A 21,418-nucleotide genomic window follows, 5' to 3' on the forward strand; every position below is an offset into this window, starting at 1 on the left:
TTTGGGTCAGTGTTTGTTTTGGGTTGAAGAACGATAATTTGACTTATTGATTAATCAACTGATTATTGTCTTAATGACTTCACATATCATAAAAGAGTAAAAAAAAAAAAAAAAGACTATTAGTCTCACCAACAGTCCAAAATCAAAAATTATTATTTTTAAAATGATCTCCAACAGAAAAAAATGTTGAATCCTCACATTTAAGCAGCTTTGGCATTTTTGCTTGAGAAATTGTCAATTGATCATCACGGTAGTTGCTGATTAATTTCTTGTGGCAAAAACATAAAACGGACAAACAAACAAGACAAAAAAATTCCTGAAAACACCGGTGGTCATTGTTAAATGTATTTATTCGCATTTCCTTTTAATATTTTTTTTCAAACTAGAACCAAGCACATTATTAAAAACCCTTGTAAAACTATTCATTCGTAAATTTACAAACTGTCCCTTAAAAAAGAAAAAATCATTAATGCTCTCGGCCGTCTTGTTTCCATGGTGACATCAACCTGGGGACGAACGACTCTACGCAGAGCCGACGCTGAAGCAGAAGTAGGAACTTGAACCACAAGCCAATGGAAATAACTGTTGAAATGTGTGATGTTTACTGGCTTGTTAGGTTGCCATGGATACACATGAGGTATGTCGGTGGGAAAATCTCCCAGTAGCTTCACCGGGGTCGTGAAGTGATGATTGCAAACCTTTTTAAACTCGGAGACTCGATTGGTTCAGGGAACCGAGGTTGGGTGACATCATCACGTGACCTCCGCTGATACATTAAATTAAATCCAACCTGAGAACAGAGTTCCTTTCTCTGAAACTTTGACCCCTACTCTTAAAAGTCAGTGTGATTAGACTTGATGAGACGACAGCACCGAGAAATAACTTTATCATTTCATTTAAAATCCATCTGTGATGTGTTAAATGTGTCAACCTCAGACACAGCTTAATAAACGCAGCAAAAAAAGTCAGTAACAGGAGTAACAGGAAGTAGTCGCTGAATGATCCCTTGCATTAAATCAAAGTAGAAGCGGCAGGCCGCCTCCTTCTCTTCTCCTTCTTTTTGGAGAAAAGTCAGGAGCCATAGCTCGACGTACTGTTACGGTGTCGAGTCATTTGAGATGTGTTACAGCAGTAGCAGACAGACAAAACACTGCACGTGTTCGCTAAAGCTTTGGCACGTCACTGTCAGCTGGGAATATGGGGCGTTCCCTTTTAAAGAGGGCTTCCTCCAACATTTGTCCCGTTGCTGCCACAGAGCGCTCCGTGGCAACGGGCTTCTTTTGTCACCAGGAGAACCTCTGACTCATTGTCGTCACGTCTGAAACGGCAAAGCTGCACTTCGGAAATTGTGTGTTACACACGATGAGTTCAGGCACACTCGTAAAAAAAAAGAGGCTGCTGGGGCAGGAGATGTTCCAACTCCAGGAATTAAAGCCGTACTGACCTTGTAATAAAAGAGGTAATGGAAGCCGTTTTTCCCCCTTGGTGATGCCTAACAACAACAACAACAACCACCACCACCACAAAAACCACTCGTCCGTACACGCGCACGCACGCATCCATCCTGGAGTTTACCCCCGACACATCCTCCGTTGCCGTCCAGGGCTGTTCCACTCACAGCAGAGCGGGGGCGGAGGCGTGCGGCTGCTGAGCGGAGTTGGAGGACACGTGCCCGAGGTGCCGGGGCGCCTGGTGGCGTGTGGTGTTGGAGCCGCAGTCTATGTAGCGGTACGTCTCCAGGCTGTTCTGGGACGTCCGCACCATGTACGAGGTTTTCACCGACGTTCTGAAAAACAATGAATGTTAAATGTGAAGGTCAACGTGACACTGGAGAGCTGCTCGTCTAGCTGAAGGCTGATAACAGAAGGTGATGATGGTGCGTTTACTCCAGTACTGCGATTAAAAGGGCAGTAAGCGAATTTGGACCGCTGGCACGTCTCTTAACGTGTCGACGAGTGATGTTTAAAAACTGCACTCCCAGTGTTGTGAGGTGCGGTCTGCACCATTTTTTTGTTTTCAATCTACAGACCCAGGGCTGAGTCGAAAAAACCCAGGAATTATTCGCTGATTTTTACAAAACACGTTTTGCTTTAGAATCGCTTACTGCCCCTTTAAGTTACAGTAATGAAGTACTTATACTTGAGTTGAGTGTTTCTATTGCTGCTACTCCGCTACATTTCGAAGATTAAATATTGTAGTTTCTACTCCACTAGATTTATTTGTATATTTATCAGCTTCTAAAATTATGAATTTTTCAGTTTAAAAACACTCTCACTCTTCTACGACTAAACTTTTTTTAAACCACCTGATTTGAGTTCAAAAACAGTATCAACACACTGTAACAGTATCAACATTATACCACGTTGCCAAGGTAGTTAACCATGTAAATAATGCTGGTCAGACTTTAAAGCACCTGCGTTAATAATCCTATAATATACAGCAAATAATTAAAGCTGCAGTATTTTATGTCTGTACTTTTACTTGAGTTAGATTTTTAATGAAGGACTTTCATATGTAATCGAGTTGTTTTTTACGCTGTTGTATCAGTACGTTTACTTAAGTAAAGCATCTGAATACTTTTTCCAGGTCTGTGATGATGAAAGTAAAAAATGACAGAATAAACGGGACAAAAAGAAAAACGCAATAAAAAGCTGAACGCATTTTCTCCAGGTTACCAGTTACTGTACTTACTGCACAAATATGACAATGTTGTGGACCTTGATGCTGGGCATGGTGCAGAAGGCACTGAAAAGCAGAAAAGGGTTCCCTTGTTACAATTTTCGGAAAGGCCTTATAAACACACTAGATAAACAGTTAATCAGTCATAATCATTGGTCCGCTCATTTCCTGTGTAATTTACGTGTCGATTTATTGCTTTCACAGAAAACTTCTTGAGTGTATTGATTTTAAGTTTGCAGATCAGAGATGATTTACATCCCAACTCTGTGAAAACTCTAGCATGTCTTCAGTGATTTGTCTCTGCTTGGTTCTTTGAGACTACAAATTGTCAAGAGCTGCAACAGTAAACCGATTAATCGATTAGTAATCAACTACTAAATTAATCGCCAACTATTTTGATAATCAATTGATTGTTTCAAGTTGTTTCTATGAAAAGAAAAGTCAAAATCCTCTGTTAATAAATGTGAATATTTTCTGGTTTTTCCTCTATGACACTGAACTAAATATGTTTTGTGTGTGGGCAAAACAAAACATCATCTTTGGGTTTGGGAAACATGACATTTTTCACCATTTTATGACATTTAATGGACCAAACAACTTTAATCGATAATGAAAAAATAACCGTTAGTTGCAGCCCTACAAGTGTGTAATTGAAGAAAAGCCTGGGCTACAACTGGATGTGTCCAAATGAGCATTAAAGGGATAGTTCAGGGATTTTGAAGTGGGGATGTATGAGTTACTTATCCATAGTTAATATGTGACCTTATGGAGATGGTGATCAGCGATGTCATTTAACGGAATTTGGAGGGGAAATGGAAGAAGCGTAAGTCTGAGTCGCACTGTTGCAGAGGGGACCACCGAAAAACGTCTTTTTCGCCACATTTTTAAATGCTTACCTAAAAAATATATCAGTTCAATTGTACACTAAAGGATGTATTTTTTCCACTGCTTCAGTTTTCCAACAGACAGCAGTTTAAGTTTGCACTTTTTTTTCCAGGCGTACTTTCCATGTATTACTGTGCCAACTCAGCTTTGAGTCAAACAGCTGATTTGCGGATTGATACTCTGCCGGCGCGAGTTGAAACAACACATCCTTTAGTGTACAATTGAACGGCTATTTTTTTTTTTAAGGTAAGCATTTAAAAATGCGGCGAAAAAGAAGTTTTTCGGTGGTCACCTCTGCAACAGTGCGACTTTCGCTACTTCCATTTCCCCTCCAAACTGTGTTAAATGACATCGCTGATCACCATCTCCATAAGGTCACATTAACTATGCATAAGTTACTCATACAACCCCACTTCAAAATCACTGAACTATCCCTTTAAGAACATAGACATGGTAGTTGCATTGTGGGAATTGTAGGATCAGGTGTTTTTGGAGCGTGACCATTACTGGGGACTCAAGTGGGGAAATGTAATTTACTAAATCACTGGAGGATCGGTGCGAATTCACTCTGCAGACTCATCAGTAAGCTCCTGTGTTTTTTACAGGACGCCGACGAAGCTGCAGAGGGAACGTTTAGGAGAAGAATCAACACTTACTAGACGTACGGAGCGCTGCTGCCGATCTCCACACTCACTGTGTAATTCACCTGCAGAAGATTGACACAACAGCAAAGAGCAAAGGGATATTATCTGAAACATATACAAGGTTTCCCATGTTGTTGTTATTGTCAGCAAAGTTCATAGAAACAGTAAAAGTATAATGTATCATTTCACAATATTTCCATAGAAAATAATTAAATTAATATAAAAAAAATTGATTTTCATTTATTTAGCCAATTTTCTTTCACCATTGCATAAATTAAGTAGCCTACATGTGCTTTTTTGTCTTGAGGGCAAAAAACAATTTCAAAAGTACAATTTATAAATATTTATTTACACTGAACATTATTTTTTTACATTCCAGCAGACATTTTACCCACAAAGCACGAATATAAATAAAATTTTATAAAGAAACTTTAATTAAATAAGTTTATTTGCGCCCCATTTTTTGGTAAAAATTATTCTGTCTTTCACTAATTCGGCTAATTTTGGTGGCCGGACATTCGGTGCATCTCAGCACCATGAACAAGTTCTTTTTACTAAACAGGCAAGACTAAAAATGGGTCAAAAATATAGTCTATCGTCTAAAAAATAAGTGGCTGAATAATTTACTGCTGAGCTCTGACTTTTTCTTTTCTTTCTTTTTTTTTTTTAACAAATGTTACTCAAACAGAAGGAAATTTGATCGTGGGGACGATTGTCAGCTGATTCAGAGAGCAAAGGTATCACCACGAACGAACATGTCAGCAAGAGACACGTTGGGCTCACTGATGTGTATTTGATAGTTTCTGGACAACAATGCAGATCAATGGTCCAGAGGAACAAGGCTCAGGCTTCAGACGAGCAGACGGGCACAATACTTTTTGCTGGGATCGATTCTTTTGTTGGTTTTAGCCTTTCATGGGGAACACAGTCCGTCACCAGACACATCCTCTACGTTCAGTCGGCATTTAAACCTTCAGCATTTTGAGTTTGTGCCGTTCGGAGCTTGTTTTTAAAAACAGGTGATGAAACAGAGACGACATCCTGCAGCTGACTCGCCTACTGCATGTGTGACAGATGATGCATATGTTTACTTACTGAACTCTGTACCAGGAAGGAGCCTCAGTGATTATTTATATCTACACGGGAAAATATCTACTGTCAAATCTATACGACCTGTTGTATAATGATGTGAAGGTCTGGCGTTTGCCGTTACCTGACGCTGGCTGAGTGGAAGGATGGTGGTGGCGTTGTTGAGCTGCTGAGTTCCGATCACCGTCTTCATGTAAAGGACCTGGCAGCTCACGCTCTGCACCAGCACCGAGAAGAAGTTTGGGTTGCTGAAGTTCAGCGTGCTCTGAGGAAGAAAAAAAAACAAGACACAGTCGACACGGTGAAAGAAAAGGAGGGGAAACTGTTGAGCAACAGGCTTTTGTGACCTGCTAGGTTTGTTCATATGAAATGCCGGAGCCAGGAAAGATACAAAAAACTTTAGACAACTGTACAAACTGACTGAAACAGTTTTTGTCAACGCACTGATCACTTCAACTCTACTTTGGATTTGAAAAAAACTAAACTTTACGGTTTCTCATACCGCGGCGTCACCCATTGCTTTGTGAGCTGCTGTTTTGAGGCTTTAGTATTTTGACCAGCGCCAGGACCCGGGGGGTGGGGCCTGACTGAAAGCTCGTCTACTGCACGTCCACCTACTCCTTTGACCTGCACCTATTGGACGGTACTAGCTGTCAATCACGCTGTATCCGTGCATGTATTTAGTGCTTTATTGCCTATATTTTTTCTTTGATTGGGACCATAATTTACAAAATGAACATCATTCTGTATTGAAGAAGACTTGACACTAGAAATTGAACCATAAACTTCTCAGGAAAATGTTTACTGATGTTATAAATCAAGTGGTGAATCATTTTTCTCATAGGCTGCTACAGAAACGGACTTGTTTTTGCAAACAGGGAGTCGCCCTCTGCTGTTCATTCCAGAGAATACAGGCTTTAGGCAGAGTGTGTGTTAAATTGTGGCATTGTCTGCAAAATGAAGAGAGAAAAAACCTACCGTCATGTTCATCAGGACCTTCTTATTGACGTGGTCAAACTGAACGGTCACCGAGCGGATCCCGCTATCCACCACGACCACCAGGCGAGGGAAGAGGAAGAAGGCAACGAGCGACGACGCCAGGAGGCACAGCACAACTGACAAGACCACGTACAGCTTCCTGCGAAAGAGAAAACGTTTTTGTGTGTTGTCGGGCAAGGATTAAATGTTCAGGGGATTCATAAGTGTAACTGCACACGTACAATGTGCTTCAGCTAATTAATACAAACAGGTTTAATCTTTTTGTGTCCATATGTGTCCATTCAACGTTCAAACTGCTGTTGGGGAAACTAAGTGAACCCTACGATTTAGTAACCGGTCGGATGCCCTTTGGCAGCAAAACTCTCTAACAGGAAACTTCCAGTAGCTGCAGATCAGACTTGGAAAAACCTCCAGGTGGAATTTGGACCTTTGTTCAACAGACATATTCTTAGGACGTCCGTGCGAACGACTCTCTGTCATTCCACCGCATCTCTGTTTGGGGCCCCCGACTGGGGCCACTCCCGACCGATGGATTTTCTTTATCTGAAGTCGTTCACTCAGAGATTTGGGCTCAAATTGTTCCACAGCCACTCAGACATTTTCCTATGAGGTATCCTGGATAAAGCTGGGAATTCAGTTTCCCCTCGATGATGATGATGATGATGACGACGACACTCCCACGTCCACCACCCTACTTTCACCTTAGGGATGAAGATTTCATGTTGGCATGCAGTGCCCCGTGCACACCGTACAGTAAATGGTGCTGCGTCCTCTTCCCAAACAAAGTCAAACTTAGTTTCATGTGTCCTAACGAACACTCTCCCCGTAACTGTTCTTTGGCAAACCTCAGGCGGCAGCCTCGTCCGCGCCCCCGCGGTTTGGTCGACAGACCGTAGATTGTGTTGGTGGGTTTTTTTCCCACGGACCCGGATGAAGATCTGTCCACACGAATGCGGACGGTTGAACGAAAAGACTTCGCCTGCGTCTCGGTTAACTCACGTTCTCTGGGGCTGCAGCCTTTGGTCGCTGTACGGGATCAAGGCCACCAGCTCGTTGACTTGATCTGTCGGGAAAAGGGACAAGCAGGGTCATGTGTTTTCCTCCCGCAAGCTGCATGCACACGTTAGTCTGTCGACTATCTCCTCTGAATGGATCGAGTTGTTTGGTCCATAAAATGTCAATTTGTGCACATTTTGCAGATTGGTGTTTGCCAAAGAGCCCCAAGAGGATGTTTTGTTTTGTCCACACGACAACTGTGCTTAGTTTACTGTCACGGGGGAGCAAAGAAAGCAGGAAATATTCATATTTAAGAAGCGGAAATGTTGACACTTGAACCGATTAATCGATTATCAGAATAGCTGGCGATTCATTTTACTAGTTGAACTTAATCGATGAACTGTCGCAACTCTGGCCTCACTGGAAAACCTCAACTCCGGCCAACTCTCACCTGACGGGATCCGCCCGGTGCCCTGACAGGTCGCACACGTGATGCTGTCCCGCCCGGTGAACTCCACGTACGGGAACTGGGCTATGTCCTCCCGCCGGACGAGCCCGTCCAGGGAGTCGTCGCGCCGCACGGAGCTCTGCCCCTCCGGCAGCAGCGACAGGCTGCTGCCGCTGCGGGACCACCGCGTCCCCATGGTGCTCCCCCGCCCCCCCGGACCCGCAGCGGGTCCGCGCAGGTGGGTGAGGAGGACGCGCCGTTCGGCCAAGAGGTGGGAAGAAGAAGAAGAAGAAGAAGAAGAAGAGAAATAAAGTATGAGCCGGCAGACTGTTAGTGATGAAGCCCCTCGTCCGCCATCGGGGGGACACTGATTGATTCGCTGACGCGTGCAGCTTTGTGAACAACGCAGTGCACGCGACAGGTCTCCGAGCTAACTGCGGCTACTCGGGCTACAAGTTAGCCGTCAGCCGTCAGCCGCCACTGGCCGTCGCCGCCTTGGCAGCGTCGGTCGTCTTCCGTTGCACGAACTTCACTCACCCCTCAACAGACGGCGAAATGAGTCGGCAGCGGCGCCATCGCCATGTCGTTACTTGTTTACACCGACGCTCGCTGCGCGCTCCCCGTCGCGGCGACACATCGACTCCGCCCGCTCCGCCGGGCTGCCTTCACGTACCCTGGGTCCCGCCGCGCTGCCTTCACGTACCCTGGGTCCCGCCGCGCTGCCTTCAAGTACCCTGGGTCCCGCCGCGCTGCCTTCACGTACCCTGGGTCCCGCCGCCGCCGATCCGAGCTCTAAATAATCCAACTGCTCCGGCGCTCTACGGCGCATCCAAGCGGTTTATATACAGCTTCGAATTAGTCGTAGAAACTTAACACAGTGGGCCAGACATGCAGTTGCGTTTGGCTATCCATTCTATGTACAGTAGCAAGCAATTACTCCACCATAAATTGTTGACATTGAATTGAATAAACAATTCTCGGTTCGTCCCCACTGTAAAAAATAATTTTCTGCTCTGTATATCGTATTTATATACCTTTTTTATTGAATGGTATTATTTTATATATATATATATATATATATATATATATATATATATATATTTTTTTTACATACTAACCCTTTTTGTAAATTTCTTTCTCTATTCTTCTGTCCACTTGGCTGCTGTAATGCCCAAATTTCCCCATTGTGGGACGAATAAAGGTATATCTTCGCGTATTTTATCTTATCTTAGAGTATATTTTTATGATAGTTAAATAGTAAAGTTAGGTCTAAGTACAATAATAAATAAAAACAAATGCAGCCGGACCAGCAGCTTGTATTTGATATATTCACAAGAGCAGCAGAATTATAGTAAATTCTGCTTTAATCTGATATTTTACATTGGGTAAAATATATCTTACATTAGGTACTATCCATTTAAATCAATAAAGTATTTTTTATAACAATTAAATAGTATAGTTCGGTCCAAGTGTCACAGGTTTAAAGGAGCAGGACCCAAATGAAGGTAAGAAGGGACAAAAAGAGTATTTAATAACTCGAACTCTCCAAACCTCAAATCCAAAACTCCAAAATAAACTACAACGGCATAATAGAATTCATGAAACTCAGCTATGGATTTTGGTTTTTGGTGTGCCACCCCGAGATTTTCAGTGAAAAATGTCTGGGGGCGCCACTGCGTCGTCCATGTCGATTTTGTTTTATGCCGGTGGCATTTGAGACATTTGCTCGTCAGCTCTTAAAGCCATACAATTACACGCATTATTGCTAAGACCGTGAAGGCAGCATTTTGAGGCCCCCGCCCCGTTGAGCGTAAGACAGTTGAGGAGCGTGTTGCTGCCATCTACTGTTTATGGATGCAAACAACACGATCACATTGGAGTTAAACACACCAGGAATAACAACAAAACATGACGACGTTTATTCTTTTTCCTCCTCAACACCAGTTTCAATTTACATTTCCCCTCTACAGATGTTTTCCCCGTTCCACCAGTTGCTTCAAGTTAGATAAAACAGTTCCTTATACGCAACAAGTACTTTCTGAGCATACTAATGCAATCACATTCGCTGGTATTGTTAGTCATTATGTCCAGTGAGCCTCCTCTTCAACTCAGAATTCTCCCTCTGCAGTATTTTATTCTGAGGAAGAGGAGAGAAGAGAGGAGACAGATGCTTAAAAAAACGCACTACTGAAGTTGGTAAGAGTTGGTATTAATTCCCTCCAAGTTACGATATTAAAAATACACTGGAAACATATTCAGAATAAAACTCAGACAAAAGTTTCAACCATAACAAAGTGATGTGAGGCGGAACTAACCTTGTGTCTGAGCGCCTCCACTATCAGGTCTCGTCCTCCCCTGGTGCTCTCCTCCTTTTTCGATGCCTGGAAGGCATCCCCAATAAGTGACACCAGCACAGGAGACTGGGGGAAAAACACCTCTCATTCATCACACTATTTACCAGTGGCTATATCCATGGCCTCCTTTTCTACTCAAACAGAAATAATACGTCCCCGAGAGTGCGTAGCGTCTGTTTCGCTCTCCCGGGGAATACTCACAAACTTCTTGCTCTGGAACAGATAGCAGTGGTGCACGTCTGCTGCAGGGTGTCTGGCCACGAAGCCGAAGACCTTGCGGGAGGATGGCAGGAGGGCGCAGAAGGAAACCGTGGAGAGGGGGCACGTGTACAACGGGAACTGAGGACAGGAGAGATGAGTGAGAAGAGGTGAAGCGTCGAGTCAAGGCCAAAGAAGGCAAGAGGGCTGCTGTCACGAAACACTTTTTGCCACACACCTTGGTTTTGCTTTCCAGTACGTCTATCCCACTCAGGGACAGGAAGAGATGGACTTTGCTCTTCTTGGCCACCTTCTCTGAGGAGTATTGTTCAGGCGTCTAGGGAGGAGAGGGGGAAAGACGCCATCATGTCATGCTGGTCGCTGCATCTCTCTGGACAACATGAAGGAGTCCAGAAGAATTCGAAAAATCCGCTAAATCTAGTTTCATGGTGCAGCCATACTAGGTATACTGAAGGAAAACCACCAGGTTCATTAAGATTCATCCTCTGGGCACCATGAATGGCTCTACTACACGGCATAGCAATCCTTCCAACAGATGCTGGGACGCTGACAAAGATCCCCAAAGATCACCTTCATGGCCAATGTCATTAGGATTCATCCCCCAGGTACCATGACTGGCCTGTGTCAGCCGATATTGAGATATTTCAGTCCGTGACCAAAGTAGCGGACAGGCTGACACTGCCATGCGGCTAGCAGAGTTAAACATGAAGTACAGGAGTGCAGCTGTAACAGTAATTACGGACCTCGAGTAGCTGGGCTGCCTCGCTCAGGATCGCTAGTCCATCAGGGCGAACGACCTCCACTCGCCCAAGAAACTGCAGTTTGGAGAGAGTAACGTGGATGACAGGTGTCGTAAGCAAGATGACTTTAATACAGAATGGATGCTGTACACACAGTGTGTTTATGTACATTTGGTTTACACTGCAACAAGACGGAGTCAGATTACACAAAGCACATTTGCTATTTCATTGTGTCTCACCGCTAACCTTATTCCGCTCCTTCAGACTTTGAAGATTCAAAACTCTGTACTCACCCTCAACTTAAAGGAGATCTCATTGTCGTCTTCCGAAGTGTCGCTCATCGCGACGCGGCTGGCAACCAGGGGCTGCTCTTTGTCACAGAAACATCAGGACATGAACAGCTACCATTCAGAGCCGCAGAAGTATTCGTATCAACTCGGTAACGGAACAAACGCGAGTTTAATCTCACCCCTTTTGGTGAACCGTCTTCTTACTGCATCACAAAAGGATGGGTGTAAAGTCTACTGGAGTTAATAAGCAACCTGCACGTCTTCCTTATTGCCCCTTATCAGATAACCAGGCGGCCTGTGCTACGAGGCAAGTTCAACATACCCAGGATATGATTTTTGTTATCAGGCTTTAACCCAACAGTGGCCATCATGATATCTGTATAAGCAGCTCGGCCCTGATAGACCAGACATTCATTCTGGTATGTTAATGTACTGTCTATTCTCTAATGTGGTCATTTTTTAAACTTGATTACTATAATAAGTACGTAATATACTTTAATATCAATACTGAATATCAATAACATGAATTGCGTAGATTTCTTACTATGTTGAATACTTAGCTGAGAAAGTGAAAACAAGAAACTGAACATTAAAAACAAACAAAAGGTTTTCATGCATAAATGGGGGGAGGGGAAGCAGCCTCTAAAAAGATTGAATGCATTCTGTTTACCTAAACCTTGCTCTCCGAAAAGGATTTTAAAGACAGGTGTGACCCTCAGTATTTACATGTGTGCAGTGAAGGTGACACGAATCAGAATATAACATTTGCACATCACCTTTTCTGAAACTTTCAGGAAAAGTATTAATAAAGAAGGAACGTAATGCAAAGAATCAGTCGCTGTCTGAAACCAGCCACTGTTACACAGCCTAGCGTACTTCCTGCCGACGACCTCAGAGGTTAAAGGTTGAAAACCACATTGAGACGTGGGACTTCAGTGAATAAGCGAGACTTGTTCCCGAGTCAAAGAGGACGCTGCAGCTTCTGGCCTCATGGTTGTTTAAGCTTTCGCAGCAACAAACATCGCTCACAAAACAAATACATTATGAGCATCAGGTCTCATCAATGTATTCTTATTTGACTGGCCTGCCCTCTTAAGATTGTTTTGTCAATCCATTCACCTGTGCTTAAAAGTTAAAACGTTGGATTCTTAAGCGTTGAAATAACGAAGCACAAAAAGAATATTTAAGACCGCAGGAAGCTTGAGTGTAGCTTCTCTCTGAGGGCATTTCTAGTTAACCTCTGGAGCTGACTGGTCAAATGTCAAGACAAGGTCAAAATATGAATGCAACTAAGAGGGTTAGAGAGTCAAAATATACCTCATGATATACCCCATTATACAATATCATATGATAAGTGTCATCAAGAATGACTCAGAAAATGATTTCCTGTATTGTTCGAGGTATCTCTGCTTCCCAGAGAACAATGGGTAAGACATGTTTACTGACATGAAACTATCAAAGATGTGATGTCTCGACACTATGAAACTATCGACTTATGTCATTGCAGCAAATTGTAATATGTTACTCATATATAACCTAACCAACTGTACGAAAGGGGTAGAACGGAAGTTCTATGAAACCTCACTCCACTTTACATCATCCAGAGCTCGACTGGTGACCTGGCATAGTGGATATTTTCCTGGTGGGCCGATGCTCCTTGTGGCCAATATAAGTTGATTTAATTTAATGATTTTCTTTTGAAATGACTCCTGAAGTGACCTTGATAAGCCAGTAACCTCGCTTTGTTGGACAAACAGGCCTTAGGCTGCCTGGAAGACTCTTGGACACAATCTGATGACCAATCAAAGGACTGAAGTGGAGTGTCTTTTACAACAGATATGAAGTAAAAATGGTGTGAATTTATATATACACACATCAAACTTTAAAGGCAAGGAGACTCATAGAAAGAAACAGAAATCCACGCACACAAAAGAACTTCCATGTCACCTGTATTTATTCGTTTACAGTGAGTGCCACTTCATCAATGCTCAATCGTAGATACGTCTTTAGATTAGCAAGTCAATACAATGTCAGTGTCTCAACCATATGCTGGTGAGCAGCATTATGGTCGACAGTGACATCAAGCAACAATGGTCGAAAATGATGATTGTGGTCAGAGACGCGATGAAGGCAATCCTAAAGCAGACAGTTAAAACACCTGGTCGTTTTTTCTTTTCTTTTTTTTCTCCCAATGATTTACATTTTAGTCAAGAATTTAGAGTCACTTCAGACATGAAGTCACGACAGAAGAGATGATGTTTTTTGTCTCAACAAAAGCAGAAGACTCCAGATTCGAGACAGCAATTGAGCCGTTGTACCAACTACCAAACATTACATAGAAACCAAACAACATTAGATCCCGACAAAGCCGTGCACCTTCACGCCACACCAGTCGCAGAATCGACCGACTGCTGTGGACTTGTGGACAAATGTCAGTGCTGCACCTGAGCACATCAACATGCTCTGTCCGCTCAGATGGCTCCAAGTAGTTTTATCAGTTTGATTTAGGTTTCCGTGTTTGCTGCAGACGTGGGAAATGTGACACGAAAGGGGGTCAGCGGACTCTGACGTGGACTGTGAATAGGTGAGAGCACAGAGTGACCTTTCTTCGGTGTGCTTTATGAGAATGAGGGGGCGACACAGCGGAGATGACCAGAACACCATCCTGACAGATAGACACAGATTGGATAGAGCCGGGACTTCAGTAAAACATGAAAGACGTAGTCTCCATTTTCCAACCATAACCATTTCAGTTTAGGAGAAATGGCATCGCTGACCCCAGAACCCGGGGCGCTAGTCCATCAGTTCCTATCTGTGCGGGAGGTGAGCGTCACTGTGGTGTTGCGCTGGAGCCTACGATTCGTTGACGGACATGCTCTCCATGGCGATAGGCAGGTTCTGGTTTCCTCCTCCCTGCTTCTTCTTCTTCCCCCCTCCTTCCTGCTGCTTCTTTGCTTTTTTAGCCACCTCCTGATCGATCGGAGCGGGCTTGACAAACTTGATGATCTCTGTCAAACCTGCAGGACGGGAAAAAATTCTATATTATTTTTTATAAAGAAATCCCACACAGAAAAATTCCTCAAAACTTAGCAAAATACTTAAAAGGAACAGTAGGACATTTTAGAAAATATGTTGTTTCATTTCCTTGCCCAGAGGTAGATGAAAACACAAACACTAACTATGTTTAGCATAAAGACTGGAGGCAGGGTCGCAGAAGTAGCCAGGCTCTGTCAAACGCTTAATAATTAACACATTTTATCTCAAACGGTTGTTTTTACATTTCACTTTTTGGACAAATTAAACAAGTGGAGACAAGAATGTGTCACACATGTGCTGGTTTCTCCCCTAAACTTTAGTGGAAGTGCTTTGCTAACTGTAATTTATGAATGTAGTATCAGTCTTTTCATCTTAATCTTAATCAAATGTCAAACTTGAGCTTCCTTTCAGAGGGTTAAAACTAAAACCATTTGTTTCTGTCAACAGCTACAATACGCATTTCAAGTCAACTTCAGGGAAATGTTGTTGTAGTGTACCAGCACATTGAAACATAGCTGTTCTCAACAGGAACAGTTCAACCTCTTCAAATATGCAAGCGAAAAATCTATTGTCCAAAATTTAAACCTTAGCAGTAGAAATTGACTCAGTAACACCAAGTGGCCACAATGAAGCGAGACTGATACTGGATAATTGAGGCAGATGTTCATATTCATTTTAAAAAAACACAAAAAACACCCAATATCATTGGTTAATGCTAATGTATATAAATGCACACACACACAAATCATTTTAAAATGCATTTTTCCTTTTTTAAATTGTGACCAAGATTCAGTGTGACATTTTACACACAGTCGGCAGTGCCATCTGGTGGACAAACTATGTAATGCTGACACTTGACCTCAAACCCAGTTTGGCATTTCTTATTTATCGATGAACACACTGATGCACTGATACAGTTAGCTGACATCAGCCAATATATGGGCCTGGCTGATTTATGTGACGACCTCTACATAATGGAGGGTCACACACTCACCTTGGACTCAAATTCCAGATCGAAATGCCTAACAACAGCTAATCTGTAGTCTGTGTGAGCAAACCCTTCTCTGGGCGGATGTTGAGAATTCAGCTCAGCTTACCAGGAGGCATGAAATCCCTGAGCTTCTCCGGAATGACGATGCCTTCCTCGGTTTGGTAGTTCTCCAGGATGGCGCACATCACGCGGGTGGTGGCGCACATGGTGGCGTTCAACATGTGCACATACTCTGCCTGCGCAGCAAACAGAGAGAGGAAGAGTGTGTAGAGCGTGGGGACAACACGTCTATCAAGGGAAGTCAATGACATTCTGTTGCTACCTAGAAGCACACGAAGAATTCATTCTATCTCACAGGAAGCTGCAGCACAAGAAGAGTTTTCCTGCTTCTGTCTCCCTGTATTTCTGGTATCAGGTGGGTGGGGCAGGGACTGTGTGTGAACCGGTAACCCCTGGGCCCCGTGTTCCCAGAGTGTAATAGTGCATTTTGCGTGGTGTCGGAATAATCAGAAAAAATGAGTTTTCGCAACAACTCGGAAAGTCTTTGGAAAAGTTGGTAAACAATTTGCCAAAGTTGTTGACCCCATATAAAGGAACATAGAATAAGGAGATGTTTGATGGTGAGAAACTCTTGATCAATTTTTTTGCTAACATTTAATTTGTAATATGGTATTAAATTGTAATGGTTCGTTACAGTACAGACAGAGTGACCTAGTATGAATACAAATATTTATCATTAGTAATATTCTTTGATTTTCGTTATTATGCATTAATTGGAAAGAGGTGTCAGTGCGCTGTTTTGTTTGTAGCACCAATGTGTTTTCTACATACTCATGCACATCCTATACTGGTGACAGACACTCCATTGATTTAATTTATACAACCTCAGCTAAATTCAATTCAACTGCTCAAAATGGCATCTCTTGTTTTTGTCACGGACTTACGAGACATTTTTCGAAAGTTATTAAGTCCATTTTGTAAGTATAGTGGAGTAAAATGTTTTTTTCCTTTCTGGAGAAAGTCTCAGCTCGATGGCAACAGCAGCTGCGGCTGTCTCATTAGCATCTTGTGAGGCCTGTTAACGTTAACACATGCGTTGGAACCGAGAACTCACCTTGTCCATCATCTTTTTGGTCTGTCCATAGCGGATGCGGAGGCGGCGGGCCTGGTAGTCGGTGCAGTTCGAGCAGGAGACCAGCTCTCTATATGCACCGGAGCCGGGGAACCAGGCCTCCAGGTCCAGCTTCTTACTGGCTGCGTGATTCAGGGCACCTGCAATGACATGCACCAGGACGTGGTTACAGTTCTAACAGCAGCTGGTGTTTAAGCCCTGTCCGGTGACTTCAGAACGGCAGACAGGTTTCACGACGTGAAGCAAACGAGAAAAAAAAAACAACTGAAAACAAGGAGTGTTGTGAACTAACAACTAGTGATTATCATTATCACAAATTGTCAAGGTTGAGTTTGTTGTATTGAATATTTCTGACTGGTAAAACAGGTAAAACCAGGAATTGCACCTTCTAATCACCTAAGATTTCAATGCAATATAATGCCACTGAACATTGTTTTCATGTTAGTATATTATGTACATACCTCTGTATTTTATCACTCTTATTATTTATTTTTTCTTCTGTTTATTGCCTTTTTCTTTGTCATCCCCTTTTTCAACCTGTGCACATGCATGTGTTCTTTAAACAACACAGAAACACACCTGAAACTAAACATTATTTGTTATGGGATTTTTTTTTTTTTGCAGCTTCTCAAACAGGGGCCCTTTTTCTCTTTCTTAAATTTCCTTTTCACATCGCACTCAAAGAAAAAACTGACTCTTGACTCGTTGTCTTGTGAAGTCACTTGTGATTCAATAAAGTAAATAATAAATCAAAAAATATAATTATAAAATAAAGAAAGAAAGAAACTATGTCGACATTACGGATCTATTTTGTCTATTCTTGACCATTGTTGAGAGGCGGTGTTCAAGCAAACCAAAGCAATAAAAACACACGTGTGCATGTGTGTGTGCGTGTCACACCTACCAGAGACAATGTTGACAATGCGATAAGGAATTCCCAGTGTCTGGTAGAACTCTTCTGCCGTCCCGATCATCTCATCAAACATCTCCCAGGATTTGCCATCGTGTGGGGAGGAATAGACAAACTGCTCGATCTAGAGGGACAGAAAGAATAAAACTACATAAATAAAGTCTACAATTATAAACATACCAGAAGAAAAATTAGTCGACATAACTGAATGCTTTAAACTGGATTATAAAAATTGTGTTTATCAAACAGTTTTTGGATGCTGATGAAAATAATCTGAAAAATGATGAGGAAATGTGACTTTATTTATTGTAACTGTATTCCACCAACTATGACTTCTGACCTTTTCGAACTGGTGCACCCTGAAGATGCCGCGGGTGTCTCGGCCGTGAGAGCCCACTTCCTGTCTGAAGCAGGTGGAGAAGCCGGCGTAGCGGATGGGCAGGTCCTCGGGTTTGAGCCACTCCTCCCTCAGGAAGGCGGCGATGGGCTGTTCAGAGGTGGCGATGAGGTACTTCTCGTCGATGGAGTTGTCGTCCGACTTCTCGCTGCCTTTACCGATGACCTGATGTTAACACGTACAGAACAGAGGTTATGGGGTGGGGTATTTGAACTATGGACAGAAATCCATTGACCTAGCGAACTGTGAATGAGGCCACACTTCTGCAGGTTTGGGCTCAGAAACTTTCGTAAAAAAAAAAAGTACTTTAAAAGCTAAAATATAGTGTATGCACCAGATATATTCATATCATAAAACAAATGCAGGTTGGTTGGTTAAATTTTAGGACAGTTTACTCTGAATGACTCAAGAAGCAAAAATAAATGAATCTAATTATCCTGCAAGACAGAATATCCTTCCTCGCAGTTGAGGTTTTCACAACATCTTGAAAAAAAAAGGGTGAAGAAGTCAGTGGACATTTTCTCAAACCTTGTAAAGCTCGTCGTCGAACTGGCTGAGCTGGGCGACTTCCTGCATGACCTCTTTCCTCATGAAGAAGGGCGTGTAGAGCATGGTGTAATTCTTGCTGTACAGGAGCCTTAAGGCGTAGTTGATGAGAGCCTGCTCCAGGAAAACCAGCGGCCCCTGGACGACAACGTGGGAGAGGAAAACAACTCAACGGCCGGTCTCTGGGGGGGAGGGCTCGATGCTTGTGCTCGTGTGCGCCGGTTTACTTGTGTGTGATATCCATACATGTGCCAGATCTCACCTTCAAAAAGTAACCTCTGCTCCCGGCCACCACGGCTCCCCTCTCCCCATCAAAGCCATCGATCATGACCACTAGGTCGACATGGGAGTACTTCTTCTGCACAGTGCAGTCGCCCCAGGTGCGCTCCACCTTGTTGTCTGCATCCTGTCGGGAGGAATAAAGAAGGAAATATATGTTTACCTATTATGTGGTTGGAAGAAGCCAATTCGTTTATTGCTAAAAACATTTTTTACATTCATTTTGATAAAGCAAAAATTCACGTGTCTGGTTCCTGATTCGCATACATGAGGATTGGCTACTTGTTCACTGTAAACTGGATATCATTGAGTCAGACGCTCCTTTTTAATTCTTTTTTTTTCCTTGTTGTTTTGTATGTCCAGATTCATTTTTGAAGACAGATTCATTTCTCCAGTCATGGACAAATCTGCGGAGGGATGTTCTGCTGTTCTTCACAAGGTGATGTCTCCCTCCCACCCTCCCTCCCTCTCCTCGGGGGCGTGTGGCCTACAGTGCTCCGTCGCTGTGTCTTGGAATGTCAAAATAAAAGCCCTCGCAGAGTTGTGTAATTGCGACTTCATGACATTTCATAAAATTCTGTGGGAGCGGCGGCAATGAAATGAACGTAGAGGAAACCCTGAATTCCCATGAAATCCCACGTTAACCGAACCGGCCTCACCTCGTCGTTGCTGATGGGCACAGACGGGTGCAGGACATTGCCGATCTCCCGCAGGTACTCAAAGCGCTCCGCCTCCAGCCTTATCCTCTCGCTGTCCGTTTTCTCCAATGCCTCGTCCACCAACAAACGCACCTTCTTGATCTGGGTTACTGTCAGGGCCTGACAAGAAAGCAGAGGCAGAGAAAGGAGTCAAAAGATTTGTGGGACGTACGTTTTCACCTTTTGCTCCCACAAATTCACATAACGACGTTTGAACAAAAAAATACAAAGAAATGCCGCCATTCAGGTGGCGTTAGTGCTGAGGGCGCAAGGCTCCCATACCGAAAGTGTTTCCGCTGTCAGGGACTCCAGGTTCTGCGCTTCTTCGGGTACGGACTCGTCCTCCCCAACCGGTTCCTTCTTCTGCATGTACAACATGGAAATGTACATGAGAATGCAAATAAAAGGGTTCAAATTCCATCTTTTAAGTTTGACCAGTGTGCGCGCACACACACTGACTGACTGACTGTTGCTCTCTCTCTTCAGTCATTTGGCTTCACGGTGCTTCCGTACCTTCATTTTCTCCCCAATGCTCTTGCTGCAAAGGTTCTTTGCTTTGTTGAGGTTGTCTGCAGTGAAGCGGCCTGTGAGGGGGGCACATCACAATTAGTCAGGTGTGTGTGTGTGTGTGTGTGTGTGGGTGAGTGAGTGAGTGAGTGACAGCTGCAGTAGTGGGGCTGGTAACCTGGTGAGTCATTCAGTCAACAAAAACCATGATCAAATCGTAAACGATCGGGGCATGTAATGCACTGATCGGACCGACACCGTGTCTGCGGCCACCCTGCAGGCTGAGGTTGACGCGACGTGTTGCCTGCTGGGATTGCATCAGATTGCGACGTCGCTGCCCGGCATCGCTAAGCTAACGCAGCCCGAACGCCGGCCGACAGCCGTGGGAACGCGTGGTTGTGACGGGTGCTCGGTATCCATCTATTAAAAAACCCTGAAACTTAGTAACTTCCATTTATCTACGTCGGGGAAACCCCACTCCCCACACCTCGGCTCATTAGAACTCGCTGAATGGCGCTAGCTGTGCTAACAGTTAGCCCCAACGCTGCTCGCTAGCGCCTTCCTGTTGTGCGGGCAGAACACCAGACCCCATTTACATCTGGCCTTACACTGCTGGTTTAACTCACTGACAAACATTCACAACTTGGGAAAACGTACGTAATGTGTATACTGCCACAAGAACTGTCCTTGATTGATGCGGCATGCAGAGGACCTTCATTTACTATTTCAACCGTCAGCTTTCTGAAGTTATTCGCGGTCCACTGCAGTGGAGCAGGCGCTTCGCCGCCGCGGTGGCGGCGGGTGATGCTGAACAAGCAAACAAGCAAATTCATTCCCCAAAAGTGTTTTCGCCAGACTAGTTGTAGCATTTCTGTGTGCGGAATGAAAGAGCGGGTCATAAAAGCATGACAAGTCCTCCGAAGTCCCGGGCTGGGTGTGACAGTTGGCCGTCTGCGAACACCAACAGTGAGAATTGCCAAGATTTTGAATGGAGTTGGGCGTGAATACCGTTGAGCTAACGTTAGCCACCGCGCTAACGTTAGCTACTATGACCGACACAGCAGCAGTGACGCGGCGCTTACATTTTCTCCACTCGGAATCTGCGGCGACCAGCTTGTCCACGAGTGTCACGTCCTTAAACCGCTTCCTTTGGATCTCGCGGACGGCTTCGGGGTCGCCGCCTTTGTCCGTCCGAAACCGGTCCAAGTCGAGCACCATGTTTCCACGCTGTCTGTCAGAGAGAGGCTGAGCGAGCTCCTCAAACGATGACGGCTACAACCGGGTTGCCAGATCTTGGTGCGCAACCGCCAAAGCCGTAAACACAGCTTTGAATTGATACATGATTGAACAAATATATGTATATTTTTTATGAATTTAAAATGAAAAAACCCCTGTGCAGCCATGTTTACTCGGATGAAGCTGCTGTTTATTCAAAATTAGTTTTTAACTAAAAAGGGTGGAGGTTTTTCTGCCACCCTGGCAACTTACATCAGCAAAACCTCATGGAAAGCGTCCCAAGAAATGGCAACATTTGTCCCCATCACTTAAAAAAAACAAACAAAAAAACAAAACCTAAGTT

The 21,418-nt window shown here is 43.8% G+C and overlaps 3 protein-coding genes across 3 annotated transcripts; all 3 read right to left on the minus strand.

Moving 5' to 3' along the window:
* Nucleotides 1–332: 332 nt before the first annotated feature.
* tmem106c (transmembrane protein 106C) lies at nt 333–8,428 on the minus strand. The gene is made up of 8 exons (XM_035644070.2): nt 8,278–8,428; nt 7,744–8,005; nt 7,296–7,359; nt 6,276–6,435; nt 5,422–5,562; nt 4,221–4,270; nt 2,692–2,745; nt 333–1,786 (listed from the first exon to the last, which is right to left on the minus strand). The coding sequence occupies exons 2-8, from the start codon at nt 7,934–7,936 to the stop codon at nt 1,615–1,617; spliced, it is 834 nt and encodes a 277-aa protein (XP_035499963.1). The 5' UTR covers nt 7,937–8,005; nt 8,278–8,428; the 3' UTR covers nt 333–1,614.
* A 1,208-nt stretch (nt 8,429–9,636) lies between these two features.
* On the minus strand, nt 9,637–11,564 carry LOC118317518 (PTB domain-containing engulfment adapter protein 1). Its single transcript, XM_035646283.2, has 6 exons — nt 11,347–11,564; nt 11,057–11,128; nt 10,531–10,629; nt 10,296–10,433; nt 10,056–10,160; nt 9,637–9,877 (listed from the first exon to the last, which is right to left on the minus strand). Exons 1-6 carry the CDS (start codon nt 11,392–11,394, stop codon nt 9,815–9,817), a joined length of 525 nt encoding a protein of 174 aa, XP_035502176.1. The 5' UTR covers nt 11,395–11,564; the 3' UTR covers nt 9,637–9,814.
* Nucleotides 11,565–13,279: 1,715 nt separating this feature from the next.
* On the minus strand, nt 13,280–21,107 carry sars1 (seryl-tRNA synthetase 1). Its single transcript, XM_035645620.2, has 11 exons — nt 20,922–21,107; nt 19,846–19,916; nt 19,615–19,695; nt 19,294–19,452; nt 18,618–18,761; nt 18,338–18,493; nt 17,753–17,974; nt 17,407–17,536; nt 16,485–16,642; nt 15,477–15,606; nt 13,280–14,360 (listed from the first exon to the last, which is right to left on the minus strand). The coding sequence occupies exons 1-11, from the start codon at nt 21,055–21,057 to the stop codon at nt 14,197–14,199; spliced, it is 1,551 nt and encodes a 516-aa protein (XP_035501513.1). The 5' UTR covers nt 21,058–21,107; the 3' UTR covers nt 13,280–14,196.
* Nucleotides 21,108–21,418: the final 311 nt, after the last annotated feature.

The sequence above is a fragment of the Scophthalmus maximus genome, chromosome 3 (assembly GCF_022379125.1).
Source record: "Scophthalmus maximus strain ysfricsl-2021 chromosome 3, ASM2237912v1, whole genome shotgun sequence".
Taxonomy (NCBI): domain Eukaryota; kingdom Metazoa; phylum Chordata; class Actinopteri; order Pleuronectiformes; family Scophthalmidae; genus Scophthalmus; species Scophthalmus maximus.

Excerpts from the sequence above, each read along its gene's own strand:
- tmem106c (XM_035644070.2), bottom strand. The coding sequence starts at position 7,936 with ATGGGGACGCGGTGGTCCCGCAGCGGCAGCAGCCTGTCGCTGCTGCCG. Across the intron at positions 6,436-7,295 it reads AGGCTGCAGCCCCAGAGAAC|GAAGCTGTACGTGGTCTTGT; the intron begins GTGAGTTAACCG and ends TCTCTTTCGCAG. Across the intron at positions 1,787-2,691 it reads AACATTGTCATATTTGTGCA|AACGTCGGTGAAAACCTCGT; the intron begins GTAAGTACAGTA and ends ATTGTTTTTCAG.
- LOC118317518 (XM_035646283.2), bottom strand. The coding sequence starts at position 11,394 with ATGAGCGACACTTCGGAAGACGACAATGAGATCTCCTTTAAGTTGAGG. Across the intron at positions 10,161-10,295 it reads TGTTCCAGAGCAAGAAGTTT|TCTCCTGTGCTGGTGTCACT; the intron begins GTGAGTATTCCC and ends TTTTTCCCCCAG. Across the intron at positions 9,878-10,055 it reads TGGAGGCGCTCAGACACAAG|AATAAAATACTGCAGAGGGA; the intron begins GTTAGTTCCGCC and ends CCTCTTCCTCAG.
- sars1 (XM_035645620.2), bottom strand. The coding sequence starts at position 21,057 with ATGGTGCTCGACTTGGACCGGTTTCGGACGGACAAAGGCGGCGACCCC. Across the intron at positions 19,696-19,845 it reads GCATTGGGGAGAAAATGAAG|AAGAAGGAACCGGTTGGGGA; the intron begins GTACGGAAGCAC and ends TTGTACATGCAG. Across the intron at positions 19,453-19,614 it reads TGACAGCGGAAACACTTTCG|GCCCTGACAGTAACCCAGAT; the intron begins GTATGGGAGCCT and ends CTTTCTTGTCAG.